The 15,868-nt window shown below is 41.7% G+C and overlaps 2 protein-coding genes across 3 annotated transcripts in view; both read right to left on the bottom strand.

Moving 5' to 3' along the window:
• LOC111978195 (calcineurin subunit B type 1) overlaps nt 1–2,742 on the bottom strand; it is a 43,571-nt gene extending 40,829 nt beyond the window's left edge. For both annotated transcript variants that reach the window (XR_002879119.3, XM_024008111.3), the window contains exon 1: nt 2,517–2,742. Coding sequence is in view for 1 of the 2 variants with exons in the window: in XM_024008111.3 (XP_023863879.1) it covers nt 2,517–2,519 (3 nt within the window). In the remaining variant the exon portion in view is untranslated. The remainder of the gene's footprint in view (nt 1–2,516) is intronic.
• A 1,609-nt stretch (nt 2,743–4,351) lies between these two features.
• Nucleotides 4,352–14,118, bottom strand: cnrip1b (cannabinoid receptor interacting protein 1b). The gene is made up of 3 exons (XM_024008488.2): nt 13,841–14,118; nt 11,730–11,874; nt 4,352–5,875 (listed from the first exon to the last, which is right to left on the bottom strand). The coding sequence occupies exons 1-3, from the start codon at nt 14,011–14,013 to the stop codon at nt 5,711–5,713; spliced, it is 483 nt and encodes a 160-aa protein (XP_023864256.1). The 5' UTR covers nt 14,014–14,118; the 3' UTR covers nt 4,352–5,710.
• Nucleotides 14,119–15,868: the final 1,750 nt, after the last annotated feature.

Below are 15,868 nucleotides of genomic sequence, written 5' to 3'. Positions count from 1 at the left end.
TGCGCTAGAAGGAATGCAACAGTTATGCTAATAAATCCTGTGTGAGTGGGCAGACATGCACTGACAGGCACCACACAGGGAGCGTCTCCAGGCAGCCAGGCAGGATGAATCATGACTTGTGCTGGTGATTAGCCACGTCTTTTATCTCTTAGTTTAGTGCTACCCGGCTAGCGCTCAGTCGATATGTATGTATGTGGGTGGTGCTCGATTGCTAGGCAGCATACGGTCCCTATATCAGGTCATTCATGCTTAAGCAAGTGCCGCCGTCCTCCTTGCACCCCACCTCTGTCACTCACAACCCAGAGTAGCCTAGCCGTGTAGCCTCCATCGATGGGGTAGCCTGTTGGCTGGCCTACACTGCTACCAGTACAAACACTGAATAGGCCTTATTCCATAACATTTTTACATGCATAAAATGATCTACACTATATATACAAAAGTATGTGGACACCCTTTCAAATTAGTGGATTCGGCTATTTCAGCCACGCCCGTTGCTGACAGGTGTATAAAATCGAGCACACAGCCATGCAATCTCCATAGACAAACATTGGCCACAGAATGGGCTTACTGAAGAGCTCAGTGACTTTCAATGTGGCAACAAGTCAGTTCATCAAATGTCTGCCCTACTAGAGCTGCCCCGGTCAACTGTACGTGCTGTTATTGTGAAGTGGAAACGTCTAGGAGCAACAACGGCTCAGCCGCAAAGTGGTAGGCCACACAAGCTCACAGAACGGGACCGCCGAGTGCTGAAGCGCGTAGCACATAAAAACAGTCTGTCCTCGGTTGCAACACTCACTACCGAGTTCCAAACTGCCTCTGGAAGCAACGTCAGCATAAGAACTGTTCGTCTGGAGCATCATGAAATGGATTTCCATGACCGAGCAGCCGCAAACAAGCCTAATATCACCATACGCAATGCCAAGCGTCGGCTGGAGTGGTGTAAAGCTCRCCGCCATTGGACTCTGGAAACGTGTTCTCTGGAGTAATGAATCACACTTCCCCATCTGGCAGTCTGACGAACAAATCTGGGTTTGACGGATGCCAGGAGAACGCAACCTGCCCCAATGCATAGTGCCAACTAAAGTTTTATGGAGGAGGAATAATGGTCTGGGGCTGTTTTTCATGGTTCGGGCTTGACCCCTTAGTTCCAGTTAAGGGAAATCTTAACGCTACAGCATACAATGACATTCTAGATGATTCTTTGCTTCCAACTCTGTGGCAACAGTTTGAGGAAGGCCCTTTCCTGTTTCACCATGACAATGTCACCGTGCACAAAGAGAGGTCCATACAGAAATGGTTTGTCGAGATCTGTGTGGAAGAACTTGACTGGCCTGCACAGTCAACCCCATCAAACACCTTTGGGATGAATTGGAACACACAGCCAGGCCTTATCGCCCAACATCAGTGCCCGACCTCACTAATGCTCAAGGCTGAATGGAAGCAAGTCCCTGCAGCAATGTTCCAACATCTAGTAGAAAGCCTTCCCAGAAGAGTGGAGGCTGTTATAGCAGCAAAGGGGGGACCAACTCCACATTAATGCCCATGGTTTTGGAATGAGATGTTGGACGAGCAGGTGTCCATGTTGTGCTGCTGCCATGTTGTTGTCATGTTGTGTTGCTACCATGCTGTGTTGTCATGTGTTACTGCCATGCTATGCTGTTGTCTTAGGTCACTCCTTTTGTAGTGTTGTGTTGTCTCTCTGGTCATGATGTGTGTTTTGTCCTATATTTTTATTGAATCATTTTTCTTTTTCATCCCAGCCCCCGTCCCCGCAGGCCTTTTGCCTTTTGGTAGGTCGTCATTGTAAATAAGAATTTGTTCTTAACTGACTTTCCTAGTTAAATAAAGGTTAACTAAAGATGCTAGAGCTCGAACGCGCGACAGTAGCTCAGTCACACTGTAGCAAGACGAAATGAAAGGGGGTTATAGAATGTTGCAACACCAAGGCTACATGCTTCGGTCTTTTCTCATCCCCCCTCCTTGATTTGTTCATGTCTAGTCCTGCCTGCTAAATGCAACGTATACACCACGTAGTCTTATTTATAAAGCAGATTACAGCAAATTAGGGTAGGCTACAGATCTGTCAAGATAGCCACTCACTCACGGTCAGGGGAAACAACATGAAAGCAGAACATGTAAATCTCCTAGTGTCGCACAATATGKTTTTTTCCAACATGTTATGATAGAGAGTGTTGACTTGTATCTACTTTACGACAACAACATAACGCTGGATATACAGCGTAGACAGGGTTACGACTGGGAAGGGCATATCTCGGCCATAGCACTGCCCAATAAACAGAGGCAAAATTGGCAAGGAAAGCGTTTCCTCTTCCCTTGCGAGGGAGGACGGTACGGTTTCGTCTCACTCTCCGACACATATAACACCGTAATAACACAACAAACTGTCAAAAAACCGTAGGCTAAAGTCCCTCTACCTGCAGATATTTGACTATATTTACTGTTGCGTTTCTCTGTCGTTTGGTGGGTAACAATAAGAGTCGCGACCGTTTGCTTACCATATTGCCGGTTGGATGACGAAATGTGTTGACCCGGAGATGTGAACGGAATGGGGAAAAAACTATATAAAAGGGGGTTTCGCTATTACAAAACACGGCGCTCGTGATAATCAGGTTCTTGTTTACTTTTTTAACTAGATCCTCTCTCTCTTTTACCGTCGGTTTCACTGCAGTGGCACAGGGAAACCCGCAGGGCGGGTCAGTAACGAGGAGGAGGGACAAGGTAGGTGTGGAGGGGGATGAGAGGGGCCAGCAAGCAGCCTACATTTCTAAATAAAAGTCCATATGTTTTAAAGGGAAAGTTCAACATTACTTATTTGTTTCCTTACTTTAGAGCAGTATATGGACAAGGGAAGACTGCAATTCATGCTTTGGGTCTAGCCACTGCCAATCTTCCAATGTAGCCTACCCCAAATAAAAAAATAGATTGGGTTCTGCCAATGTTCAAGGGCACAATGGAAGGACAGCTCACATGCACACTCCTCTCCCTTCCCTGCTATGTGAAACAGATCACTTTTATTTTGAAGATCTCAGCACATCCTCAACGCCATGTTGTGGATTAATGTTGCGTTCATAACAAGTGGGAAACTCGTAAACTCGTAAAATACTARCATTTACAGTCCATCCGGGGAACTCAGCTCTATTTTTTTCTCCTCCAATGTCTGTTTGCACAAGTGCACCACTCAGTGGTGGAAACTGTGCATTGCATTCAAGAATATCCCCATTGTCCAGACCTACTGTTGGGCTACCGCTATTCTTTGACAGAATAGCGACATCCACAGGGCCCCTGTGGATGTCGTGTCCAGTCCCCTCATAGCTTTCGTTTGGGACAGGGGGTCCTATGGGCTTTATCATCCAGCATTGACCCCTAAACTTCTCACATGTCCTCTCGAGTGGCACAGCCATCTAAGGCACTGCATCTCAGTGCAAGAGGTGTCACTACAGTCCCTGGTTCRAATCCAGGCTGTATCACATCCGGCCGTGATTTGGAGTACCATAGGGCGGCCACAGAATTGGCCCAGCGTCGTCCGGGTTTAGCCGCGGTAGGCCATCATTGTAAATATGAATTTGTTCTTAACTGACTTGCCTAGTTAAATAGATGCTAAAAATACAAATTCTGTCTAATCTCACATAGCCAACAGCAGAGCTGATGTAAAGTGTCTAATATAACACACTGTGTATATATAATATCAGCCATTTAGAAGAGCCTTTTAACCTCCAAAAACGTACAGTCACGCATTTTTTAAATGTATTTAACCAGGCAAGTCAGTTAAGAACAAATTCTTATTTACAATGACAGCCTACCGGGGAACAGTGGGTTAACTGCCTTGTTCAGGGGCAGAATGACCGATTTTTTACCTTGTCAGCTCGGGGATTTGATCTAACAACCTTTCGGTTACTGGCGCAACGCTTTAACCACTAGGCTACCTGCCTGCCGCATGTATTCTTTTTATGGGTGGTCCCAGCGCGAATCAAACACACAATCCTGGTGTCGCAAGCGCTGGTCTCTACCAACTGAGCCACAGAGGATCACAACATTATTACGCATCCTACTTAAAGAGTGCATGTTCATGCAAGATTCATGACAGCAGAATGTTTTCATACTTCATTTCCAAGGCATGCAAGTCCCCAACCTCATACTAGAAGCTATGGACGGATACATAGCATGCTCCTTTCATGTTTTCTTAGACTGTAAACCTAAGAAGATTTTTTATTTATGTTTTTTTTTAAATAAATAAGAAGCAACTGACCCAAAACCACAATTAACTGGGTTGAACTTTACTATATTATAGGGTATAGAAATGTCCAGGTATTAAGAAAATAACAACCTAAGATTTACTTGTTTCCTAGCATTCAAATGACAAACAAAAAGCACACAAATGTCTTCCCAAATATATTTACTAATCAAATACCTCCACAAAATGTTACAGCTACTAGGATTTAGATTAAAAACATATCCACAATATATTAAAGATGTCGTAACATTGCACGGTGCTCTGATAATTAAACAACATTTTGTTGCATTTTCGCTACATATCTCATAGTAAGTTATATTGTTTAAAAATATATATATACTGAACAACAAAATAAATTCAACATGCAACAATTTCAAAGATTTGACTGAGTTGCAGTTTGGCCCTAATCTGGCCCTAATCTATGGATCTCACACTTTACATGTTGCGTTTATATTGGTTTTCAGTATTGATAGTGTTTTCCCAACTAATATAATAACACTTTTAATTTGACAAAAATAAAGAGAGAAATAAGATAAGTGCTGGCTAACAGCTTGTTACAGATACATGATATTCTGAGGATCGATTTTTGATTAGTCAAAATCAGCCCAATTCAAAAATAAGATAATTTCATGAATTAGTCAAAATATTTTGTCAAATCTAATAAATGTAAACACTCACTTCTACAGATGTCCTATACTACTTGTACTCTGTCGACACATGGGAAAACGACACATGGGACAACATTTTAATTGAACAAAAAAAGCTACAACTATTTTTTTTAAATTAAAACCACTGACTGCTCATTACAGTACTTTAACACACACAACATCTGCACATACAGTGTACATATTAACATACTGCCTTCATGGATACACACACACACACACACACACACACACACACACACACACACACACACACACACACACACACACACACACCACATCTACACATCCATATTAACACACTGCCTTCATAGATATAAATAGATAACACACACACACAAGCACTCCATGGAACAGAATAGACCTGAGGGTGAACATTATGCCACAACAGACTGAGGAAAAGATGTTTGGGTTAACAGTTTCACTAGCAGTCAGCAAATTATCCACTTTGAGGGGTTGCACGCTGGCTACAGCTGAAACACACAGAAGCTGCTTGTCATCCATCTCTCATTTCAGTGACATCAGGGTCGTGTTCATTAGGGCACACCGTAGCAAAACATTTTACAACGGAAAACTAAAACAGGCATTTTTATTGGCTAATTTCAGGTGAGGCGTTTTCCTTTCTGTTTTCCTTGAGTTTGCCTACAACTCCAGCACCTGCGGAAAGCACCTGGAAGTGCGTGTGTTCTTCAGCTTTTGTAATTTCAGGTAGTACCGCCCAGTTTCACTACGTTAACTTCCGTTTGGTGCCCTAATGAACACAACCCTGATGCTGTCTGTGTTGGTTGGTCCATCAGACGAACAGCTCCTTGTTGACCCACATCAGGCTGCGTGTCTCGTTGGGCTTGCACTCGTACTCGATGCTGTTGAAACTGTTGCCCCCCTGGCAGTGGTCCCTCTTGTTGTAGTTGTAGTACTTCACCTGCCACACCACTTCAAAAGAGCCCACCTCTGGGAACTGGGAGGGGAAATATTGAGGTCTGTCAGAGTTAATCAGTTAACTCAAGTTAACGTTTTGTCATTTTAGTGCACACATTTTTTTTCTTCGCGATTGTCTGAAAGAGTTCAAAATACACTGAAAACATCCCAAAATACATCATCTATACAGCTAAAAAAAACACGAATGCGATGTCAAAACAAGTTGAGAATAAAGAAGGTGTAACAGCCCTAAAAATAATACATTTACATGTTAGTCATTTAGTACATTCATCTTAAGGTAACTAGGTGAGAGAACCACTTATCACAGTCACAGTTAGTACATTTTTACTCAATAAAGTAGCTAGCTATAAGCAGTCATATCTAGTAAGAAAAGACAAATAATAATAATAAACATAAACAGACGCACTGCTTCAGAGCTTTCCTCATGATTTGCATCATGAACAGTTGACGCCTGGTAATGAATATCCTGCATGTGTAATGGGCTATAGGGATTGTTGTGAATGTGTTCATATGGATCATGCATAGCCTGGTTTCCAGATCTGTTTGTGCTGTCTTGCCCCAACACCTATAGTCATGGCATGACAACGCCCATAGGAGTTGGCTATACCACACAAACAGATCTGGGACCAGGCTAGATGATGCAGATATCAAACAGATCTGAGACCAGGCTAGATGATGCAGATATCAAACAGATCTGGGMSCAGGCTMKATGATRCAGATATYAAACAGATCTGGGMSCAGGCTMKATGATACAGATATTAAACAGATCTGGGACCAGGCTAKATGATGCAGATATCCAACAGATCTGGGAGCAGGCTCTATGATACAGATATTAAACAGATCTGAGACCAGGCTATATGATACAGATATCAAACAGATCTGGGACCAGGCTAGATKATGTAGATATACAGAAATGAAGTCTCAAATAGCCACCTGCCCCTTTTAATAGCCGGGCAACGGCCCACATTTCAGCAAATCAACGCCCGTTTCAAATTAACGCAGGGTCTAAATGAATTGTTTACGAGGTCAGCATTAATTATCCTGAATTGTTTGCAAGGTTTAATTTGTTACGTTAAATCATACAGTAATGACTCTAAAAAATGATGTTACTCATCTGTTTTTATCACCAGGAAGAAACTGCTAGCCATTGGCTGCTAAGAGTGCTGCCAAGCAAAAAACAGTCAACAACTTCGGGAGTACAGACCCAACAAATCGTCCGATCGCCCTCTAGTGACAAATGTAAAAACTACCGAAAATGCACAGTCAAAGAGGATAACCTTTTTTTTTTTTCTTACTGGTGGCATATTTTTTATAATTTTTTGTAATGTTTTATGTTGCTAGTTTTCTTTTACAATAAACAAAAACATACATAGACATAAACAATAGACAACTTGTCATGGAAATAATTACATTTCCTATTACCACGTCAACTACAGTTTCTATGCATTTAGTTTTCCATGTGGGCCAATTTATCGGTGGATTCTGAAAAGCTATCCAAGGATTAATCCATAGGGATGTGTTTTTAGTGAGTGATACTGGTTCTTGTAGAATACGTTTGACTTTTTTTCCATRTTTTTATAGTGTTCTTAACTATGAAGTTGTTCAGACACGTGAAAATATATTCTCGGGAGCAGCAAGTGGCATCTTCAATAATAACCCATTGTCCCTCTCTAGTGCATTTAACAATATATCGCAAGTAAAAGCCTTGGGTGGCAAGTTGATACAATTCCAAATCTGGAAGGTTAAAACCACCCTCAGATTTAGGGACATATTTCCAATTTATTATTATTGCCGATATGAAGTCTGTTATGGCCGAATATACTTTTTTAAAGAATGTCTTTGGTGAGGTAACTGGCATTACCAAAAATAAATGGGAGCCATGCCATTCTAAAGAGGTTAATTCTACCTGTAAGATGTATGGGGAGATTGTTCCATTTAATTAGATCTGCTTTCATATTGTTGAGTAATGGGATAAAGTTATCTTTATATATTTGTTTGTTGTCACTTATTAAGTATCCTTAGTATTTAATATTTTTGTGGTCCACTTAAAGAATTGCTGTGAATCATGAGTTATTCTTTTTCCCATTGCCATTTTTTCTGTTTTTTCCCACGTTAATTTTATATCCTGAGATTTTAGAGTATTCCGAAAATATTTTTAATAAGGGGGACATTGAGTTTTCAATATTAGTCAATTATATCAGGATATTGTCTGCAAATAAGTTAATTTTATATTCATGTTTACCAATACTGATACGTTTGGGTCCTGTCTATCTCTTTCTGCTAGTGGTTCAATTGCCAATGCAAACAGGAGTGGGGAGAGATGACATCCTTGTCTCGTGCCATTTTCTGAAGCTATTACACCAGATAGTGTATTGTTTGTGTATATTATTGCTTAATGATATACTCTTTTTATGAAGTGTATTATTTCAGCTGGAAAGTTAAATGCTTCCAAAGTTAAATAAAAAGGGCCACTCAAGCCGGTCGATAGCCTTTTCAGCATCAGCAGCCATTATTGATAAATCTACATCTTGTACTTTAGCGTATTGTATTATACTGAAACATGTTTTTGTATTTGTTTGTAAGTGTCTATTTTTAATAAACCTTGTTTGATTATTATGTATCAAGACATTCTGTTGCTTATGGGTTTTGTTATTATTTTATTGTCGCAATTTATTAAACATATGGGTCTGTAATCTGCAGAAACTCKGCATATTTTCCTGGTTTTAATATAACTGAAATAACTGTTTGATGCGTGGAACTCAGAAGCACTGAATTGATTGACGTGTGTTGTCATTTGATTAAATAGGGGCGCTACTTTGTCCCAGAATACCATATAAAATGCAATGGGAAAGCCGTCCATCCCTGGTGCTTTGTTGTACCAGAACAGTTGCTAATATTTCATTTTGGGCAATTTCCTTCTTTTTTTTTTACGCAAACCTAGCTGATAGTTGCTACAGGGTTATTGATTCTAGGAAGGCTACAGGATCATTCCAATTGTTATTTAACTCTGATTCATATAGATTTCATAGAAGCTTTTAAAATTGTTATTAATAGCATTGTTGGTCCTAATTAAAGTACTTGTATCCTTATCTTGTAAATTATAACTGCTTTGGCATGTATTTGTGTTGTGAGGGCTATTTTTTGCCATTAAATAGTATGCTATATTTGAGTTTAACCTGTAGTTGTTGGCTCAGATTTAACTTTTGCCAAGTATGAGCTTATCATACCCCTAATGTATGCCTTAAAAGCATCCTAAATTATGTTGGAGGTTGGCTTTTCACTCTGTCTAAATTTGTAATGACAAAGGTGTTTATTTTTTTATTCACGTATTTAATAGATTTTGGGTCTTGAAGATGCGCTCCATATTCTGTCACTAAGTGTATTTTCTGTTGGTGTAAATAAGCATGATACAGGAGAATGATCCGATATCACTATATCATAGATTTTAGAACCCAGTAAATTGTTGAGTGCATTTTTTAAAAATAAAAATGTAGTCAATTCTTGAAAAGCTTTTCTTACTTTGAGAAAAAAGAGGTAGTCTTTTGTCATTGGGAATAATAATCTCCAGTTGTCCTGTAAAATATTTGTATAGATTACATTTTTCAGTCTCTTTGGAGGCTCCTTGAATTTCCCTTTTTTATTTGCTATGTCTGACTAACTTGCTAAATGCTTGATTTAGGTCACCAGCTAAAAAAATGGTTATTGTCTTGGTTTGATCTAATATAGCTTGAATTATAGCTAAAAAAACACACCAGGTTTACCCCTGCGGGGGATATACAGTGAAATCAATGCGTATTTATCCCCATTTAAGGTACAATCCAAAATTTGAACATGTCCTTCTTTGTCCGTGTGCTGGGATATAAGGKAAAAGGGTGTGTTCTTATTTATCAGGATGCCTACACCTCTGCTGTTACTACAGTAGGTGGCAGTATAGGCCTCTCCAACCCAGCTCCTCTTTAAATATTCAATGTCTCCTTTTTTGAGGTGTAGCTCTTGCAGGAAAACCACATCTGCTGACAATCGAATTAAATGTTCAAAAACCTTATGCTTTTTTTTTGCCATCATGAAGCCCGTACACATTCCATGTAATCAGTTGGATTTTGTTGGCCTTTATTTGTAAAGAATTAAAGTTAACCTTGTCTGTTCCATCTGTCATTGAAGAACCAGATAAAACATTTTAGCAGACGTACGTCTTATGAGGGCAGTGGACATCCCATGGATATGGAAGAGTCATAGTATAAATACAAAGTTATTGTATACATTATACATATAAAATATGTGAACATGTAGGCTGAGCAAACAGAGAACACACAAAAAACATAAAGCAAATACTTCTTTGTACTTTGAGGCGCTATGCCTTTATAGGGATTGAAGCTCCTACTCCCTTTTTCTCAGACACATTTACACCCAATTCATACATCGACTTACTCATCTCCTTCATTCACATGCAGTACAACATATACCCTATGCATCCACACATCCATTCTCTCCCGACCTCCTCATACTTACCCTCCCGCACACTCCCATTCATATGCACAGATACACTTACACCCACACCCACCCATAGAACAGATATTGACATACAGTATCGGTATGTGCATGAGCCTCCCAGTATAGAGGCATACTAAGACAAACGAAATGTGACACAGTGAGTAAATGATAAAACGTTATTGCAGGAAACAWTTTTTTTTTTTTTTAAATGCCGGAACTGAATGCTGAAATTAAACAATTAACTATGCAAATGAGCAAAAGCTGGCTTAGCTCTAATAAACGTCTTTTGTGTTCAGTGATTTAAGCAAATAAATTCCCAAGCTATTCATTTAAGTTTTAAGGTATTTGTAATGGGACTGGTGAACTGCTCTGAATGAACTTATCTACTTGTTATGTCTACTAGTTATTTGTTTTGTTTACAAGTTAATTGTTTTGTAGACTAGTTAATTGTTTTGTTTACTAGTTATGTCTGTTTGTTAATTGTTTTGTCTACTTGTTAATTGACCCTTCGCTAATTCCCGCCCCAGAATTGTGGGCAACCAATCACAGCGCTCCAATGGATAACAAACTCAAAATTAAATCGCATGAAAGCCAGTGAGGGCTAAAGCAAAAACAGAGTTTTCTTCAAAAAGTACATGTTTAAATGGCTAAATAATTTAACAGTTTGTTCAATTATTTTCTACTGTACTTGCTAACAGGAGTAACGTTACTTGCTACTGTGATTCCTGAGCCTGTTAGAGTATTTATCTAATCGCAAATTATACTTGYGTTACATTGTTTGCAAGATAAACTGGTTAGCTCTCAGTCTCATTGACCATCAAACGTTGCTAACGCTAGCTAGCTAGCCACTTAATATAACTTGTTTTCTCAAAATGTATTTTAGCTAGCTAAGTTAACATGTTATGAATACAACTCCCATCTGCTGTTGACATCAGGATACGATTTGAGAGCACTAATTAGCTCCAAAGTGGTTATAGCTTTAACAACATGTAGACATGGTGAATTGAGAGCCATTCAGTGGCTAGCTACACTATAAACGTATTTTTACTAGGTTCCCGTGAAGTAATTGTAATGACAGTCCACCACAACACACCCAAGAGTTTCCTTATTAGCAAGGGGTAGTCTGTGTTTCATTTCATTGTGTATTAGAAACACAATCCCCTCACAAAGATCTCAAATTTCGCCAGTAGTTGAATGAGGAATTGGGCTTTCTGGGAAAATGTTGTTTGAGGTTGCAACAGTAACCAAGGTGGGCGGGGCTWAGCGAMGGGTCAATTGTTTTGTCTACTTGTTCATACATTTTTTTTAAATGTAAAAGTACTTTATGTCTGTAATCCCAGGAAGACTATACCTGTTGTCATGTCATAATTTGCCTTTATTACCTGCAAACTGATCTGTACAGCTTGTCTGTCTCCACTCTTGGTGTGAGTCATGCCCTCTGTGTTGTAGACGCCAGTGTAGACTACAGACTGGGGGTCTCTAGACTTCTGCTCCAAGGGGAAGATGACTCCGCCTACACTCATAGTGCTGAGGACAGGACAGGACCATAACAGTTACATCACAGACAATACTTTTGTGACCGCTTGACTGGGGCAGAGGTTGGGGGGGAGATTGGTGACACTGGGGTTGTTTGACATTGTATCCGACAGTGCAGGAGACTGCCGAATGACTGCCCTACAAATCACCTTGCATCATAAGTAACTACTCATTATTATTTGTAGATGAATCAGACAAAGGAATGGGTGGATGAAGGGGTGTGGATAGAGAGGTGAAAGACAGATCAGTGTAATTTATCAGTCCATAATAAGTGAAATTATAAATTACAAAGACAGGAATGAATAACCAAATACAGAAACACATTTGAGTGCATGTTTAGCCTACTACTGTAGAAACTGCGCAAAAGAACTAGGTAGCCTTCAACCATGCTGGTCTCTGTCAAACATGCTGGAAGCCTAATGTCACACATGCTGGAGGCCAGGACAACAACCTCTTCCCTCAACGTCAGCAAGATATAGGAGCTGATCGGGGACTACCGGAAACGGATGGCCGAGCACGCCCCCATTTCACATCGACGGGGCTGTAGTGGAGCGGGTCGAGAGCTTCAAGTTCCTAGGTGTCCACATCACTAAGGACCTACTGTATCATGGTCCACTCCAAACACACCAACACAGTTGTGTAGAGGGGCAGGAGAACACCTATTCCCCCTCAAGAGGCTGCAAAGATATGGCATGGGCCCTCAGATCCTCAAAAACTACAGCTGAACCTCTTGACTGGCCGCATCACCGCTTGGTATGGCAACTGCTTGGCATCTGACAGTAAGGCGCTAAAGAGGGTAGCAAGGAACGCCCTAAAAATTGTCAAACTCAAGCCACCCAAGTCATAGACTGTTCTCTCTGCTACTGCAAGGCAAGCGGTACCGCACGGCATGTATTTGACCAAAAGGCTCCTAAACAGCTTCTACCTCCAAGCCATAAGACTGCTGAACAGTTAATCAAATGGCCACCTGGACTATTTGCGTATAACCCACTTTTTGTTGTTGCACTGACTGTCTTGCATTGGCTCAATACCCACGCACTCACACATACTACACGGACACTACAACACACACACACACTGCAGCTAATCTGTTTATTATCTATCTGGATTGCCTAGTCACTTTCACCCCTACATACATGTACATATTACTTAAATTAACTAAATTACTTCGTACCCCTGCACATTGACTCGGTACTGGTACTCATTGTATATCGCCTTGTTATTGTTATGTTATTGCGTTACTATTACATAAAATTASTTTTGCCAATTTTTCTTACTTTAACTCTGCATTGTTTGGAAATGGCTCGTAAGTAAGCATTYCTTGGTAAAGTCTTAACGTTACGTATTCGGCATGTGACAAATAAMATTTGAATTGAATCGGTAGTGGATTTGACACAATCTGGCAGCGACTTCTGTCTCCCTGCACCTACCGGACACAAACCCTAACCTTAACCAAACAGCTTAACCTTATGCATAACCCTTACCTTAAATTAAGTCCAGAAAAACGTATTCTTGTTTTTATACATTTGTAGGCAACGATATAGGCCTTGCCAATTTAGACTGCAGTTTGACCATCTAACGTTAGTGGGAACTCTAACCGCGCACCCTCTCACATAACTCCAACATCGAATCACAACCTCCTACGGCTTGTGTCTTGTCAATGTTCTCAATGACCAATTTAAATAACCTATAAATTAAATTAGATTAAAGCAGCGACATAATATCCACGGGTTGTGATCTTTGCCAAGAGAATGTGCCGAATTATATTCTTCACACTATGAAACACTGAGTTAATATAATAAAACAGAGCAAAATCATAAACAGGCAGTGATGGACAGTGACAGAATATTGTTTTCCTCAACAGAGAAATTGTCACAATTTAACCTATTGAAGTGGATAGACATTATATGGCCTGATGCGCGACCGCCTGTAAACATTTCCCCCCAACCATACTTACGTTGCCTCTGCAGCCCCAGGTTTGACAACCACTTCAATCTTGTACTTTGACCCCGTTAGCAATTTAATCGTCCTGGTTTGGCCAAATCTCCCACCGTCCGATTTGAAGAACACGGCACTGTTATTTGGTAGCATTTTCAATGAAATTCCGATCTTGACGATTGCGATAGCCATTCTTGGTGAGGTATGCGTTTGTGTTCAAATCCAATCCTACCTGAGTGAACAGCAGAGATGCGCAGATGTGAAAATGCGGCCGCACGCTGAATTCCAACAGAACGATTGATGTAGAATATTGTTGTGACGTGAAAGCACGGGTTTACAATGTAAAAACTCACGGCAGAAGGCAGAGCCTAAAGTAATTTTCACTGCCCTAGCGCGTAATCCCATGTACACACACATAATCCTCCTATACATGCAATCTAATGAGACAAAGATAAAATATTAGTTCTAAACAACAACGCCTTCAGGAGAAAAAATAAACCTGCATTATGTTAGAGTGGACTWGAGGACAGCCAAGCCCTGGGAGACCAGAGTGGACTAGAGGACAGCCAGGCCTTGGGAGACCAGAGTGGACTAGAGGACAGCCAAGCCCTGGGAGACCAGAGTGGACTAGAGGACAGCCAAGCCCTGGGAGACCAGAGTGGACTAGAGGACAGTCAGGCTTGGGAGAACCGCAGAGTGACTAGAGGACAGCCAAGCACTGGAGACCAGAGGGACTAGAGGACAGCCAGGCCTGGGAGACCAGAGTGGACTAGAGGACAGCCAGCCCTGGGAGACCAGAGTGGACTAAGAGGACAGCCAGGCCCTGGGAGACCAGAGTGGACTAGAGGACAGCCAGACCCTGGGAGACCAGAGTGGACTAGAGGACCGCAGCCTGAAGACCAGAGTGGACTAGAGGACAGCCAGCCTGAAGCCCAGAGTGGACTAGAGGACAGCCGACCCTGGGAGACCAGAGTGGACTAGAGGACAGCCAGCCTGGGAGACCAGAGTGGACTAGAGGACAGCCAGCCCTGGAGACCAGAGTGGACTAAGGACAGCCAGCCCTGGAGACCAGAGTGGACTAGAGGACAGCCAGGCCCTGGGAGACCAGAGTGGACTAGAGACAGCCAGACCCTGGGAGACCAGAGTGGACTAGAGGACAGCCTGGCCATGGGAGACCAGAGTGGACTAGAGGACAGCCGGCCCTGGGAGACCAGAGTGGACTGAGGACAGCCAGCCTGGGACCAAGTGACTGAGAGCCAGCCTGGAGACCAGAGTGGACTAGAGGACAGCCAGGCCCTGGGAGACCAGAGTGGACTAGAGGACAGCCTGGCCCTGGGAGACCAGAGTGGACTAGAGGACAGCCAGACCCTGGGAGCCAGAGTGGACTAGAGGACAGCCAGACCCTGGGAGACCAGAGTGGACTAGAGTACAGCCAGGCCCTGGAGACCAGAGTGGACTAGAGGACAGCCAGGCCCTGGGAGACCAGAGTGGACTAGAGGACAGCCAGGCCCTGGGAGACCAGAGTGGACTAGAGGACAGCCAGGCCCTGGGAGACCAGATGGACAAAAGAAAAAAGACTAGTGTTGTTGAAAATCTGTTCTTGTAGTCGAAGAAACTGCTAATCATTCACCCAGGCTTTATTCAATAGTGACCTGCGCAGGGGAGACCTTTTCTGGACGCAGCCAGCATTGGACTCTCTTAAGCACAAATACATTTGAGTTTATATAGGCAAGGAACATCTGGTTTAGATCAATATTCTCTTTCTGCTGAGTTTTCTTGGCCAGCTTATCTATTATATACGACATACATTTAGGTGTCCAAGTGATATACAACACCCCCCCCCTCCAAGTCTTCTCCATGCTCTGAGGTACAGTAGGGTTTGGCCATAGATTTAGTTTCTTAATTTGTAGCATACATTTCTTCATTTGTAGCATACATTTCTTAATTTGTAGCATACGTTTCTTCATTTGTAGCATACATTCTTCATTTGTAGCAAACGTTTCTTCATTTGTAGCATACATTTCTTCATTTGTAGCACACATTATGT

Source organism: Salvelinus sp. IW2-2015, linkage group LG18 (genome assembly GCF_002910315.2).
Source record: "Salvelinus sp. IW2-2015 linkage group LG18, ASM291031v2, whole genome shotgun sequence".
NCBI classification, from domain to species: Eukaryota; Metazoa; Chordata; class Actinopteri; order Salmoniformes; family Salmonidae; genus Salvelinus; species Salvelinus sp. IW2-2015.
This window is presented reverse-complemented; position numbering and strand designations above follow the sequence as displayed.

Coding starts and splice junctions, on each gene's coding strand:
- cnrip1b (XM_024008488.2), bottom strand. CDS start 14,013: ATGGCTATCGCAATCGTCAAGATCGGAATTTCATTGAAAATGCTACCA. Junction 11,875..13,840: donor CCTGGGGCTGCAGAGGCAAC/GTAAGTATGGTT, acceptor TCCTGTCCTCAG/CACTATGAGTGTAGGCGGAG. Junction 5,876..11,729: donor CTGTACAGATCAGTTTGCAG/GTAATAAAGGCA, acceptor TTCCCCTCCCAG/TTCCCAGAGGTGGGCTCTTT.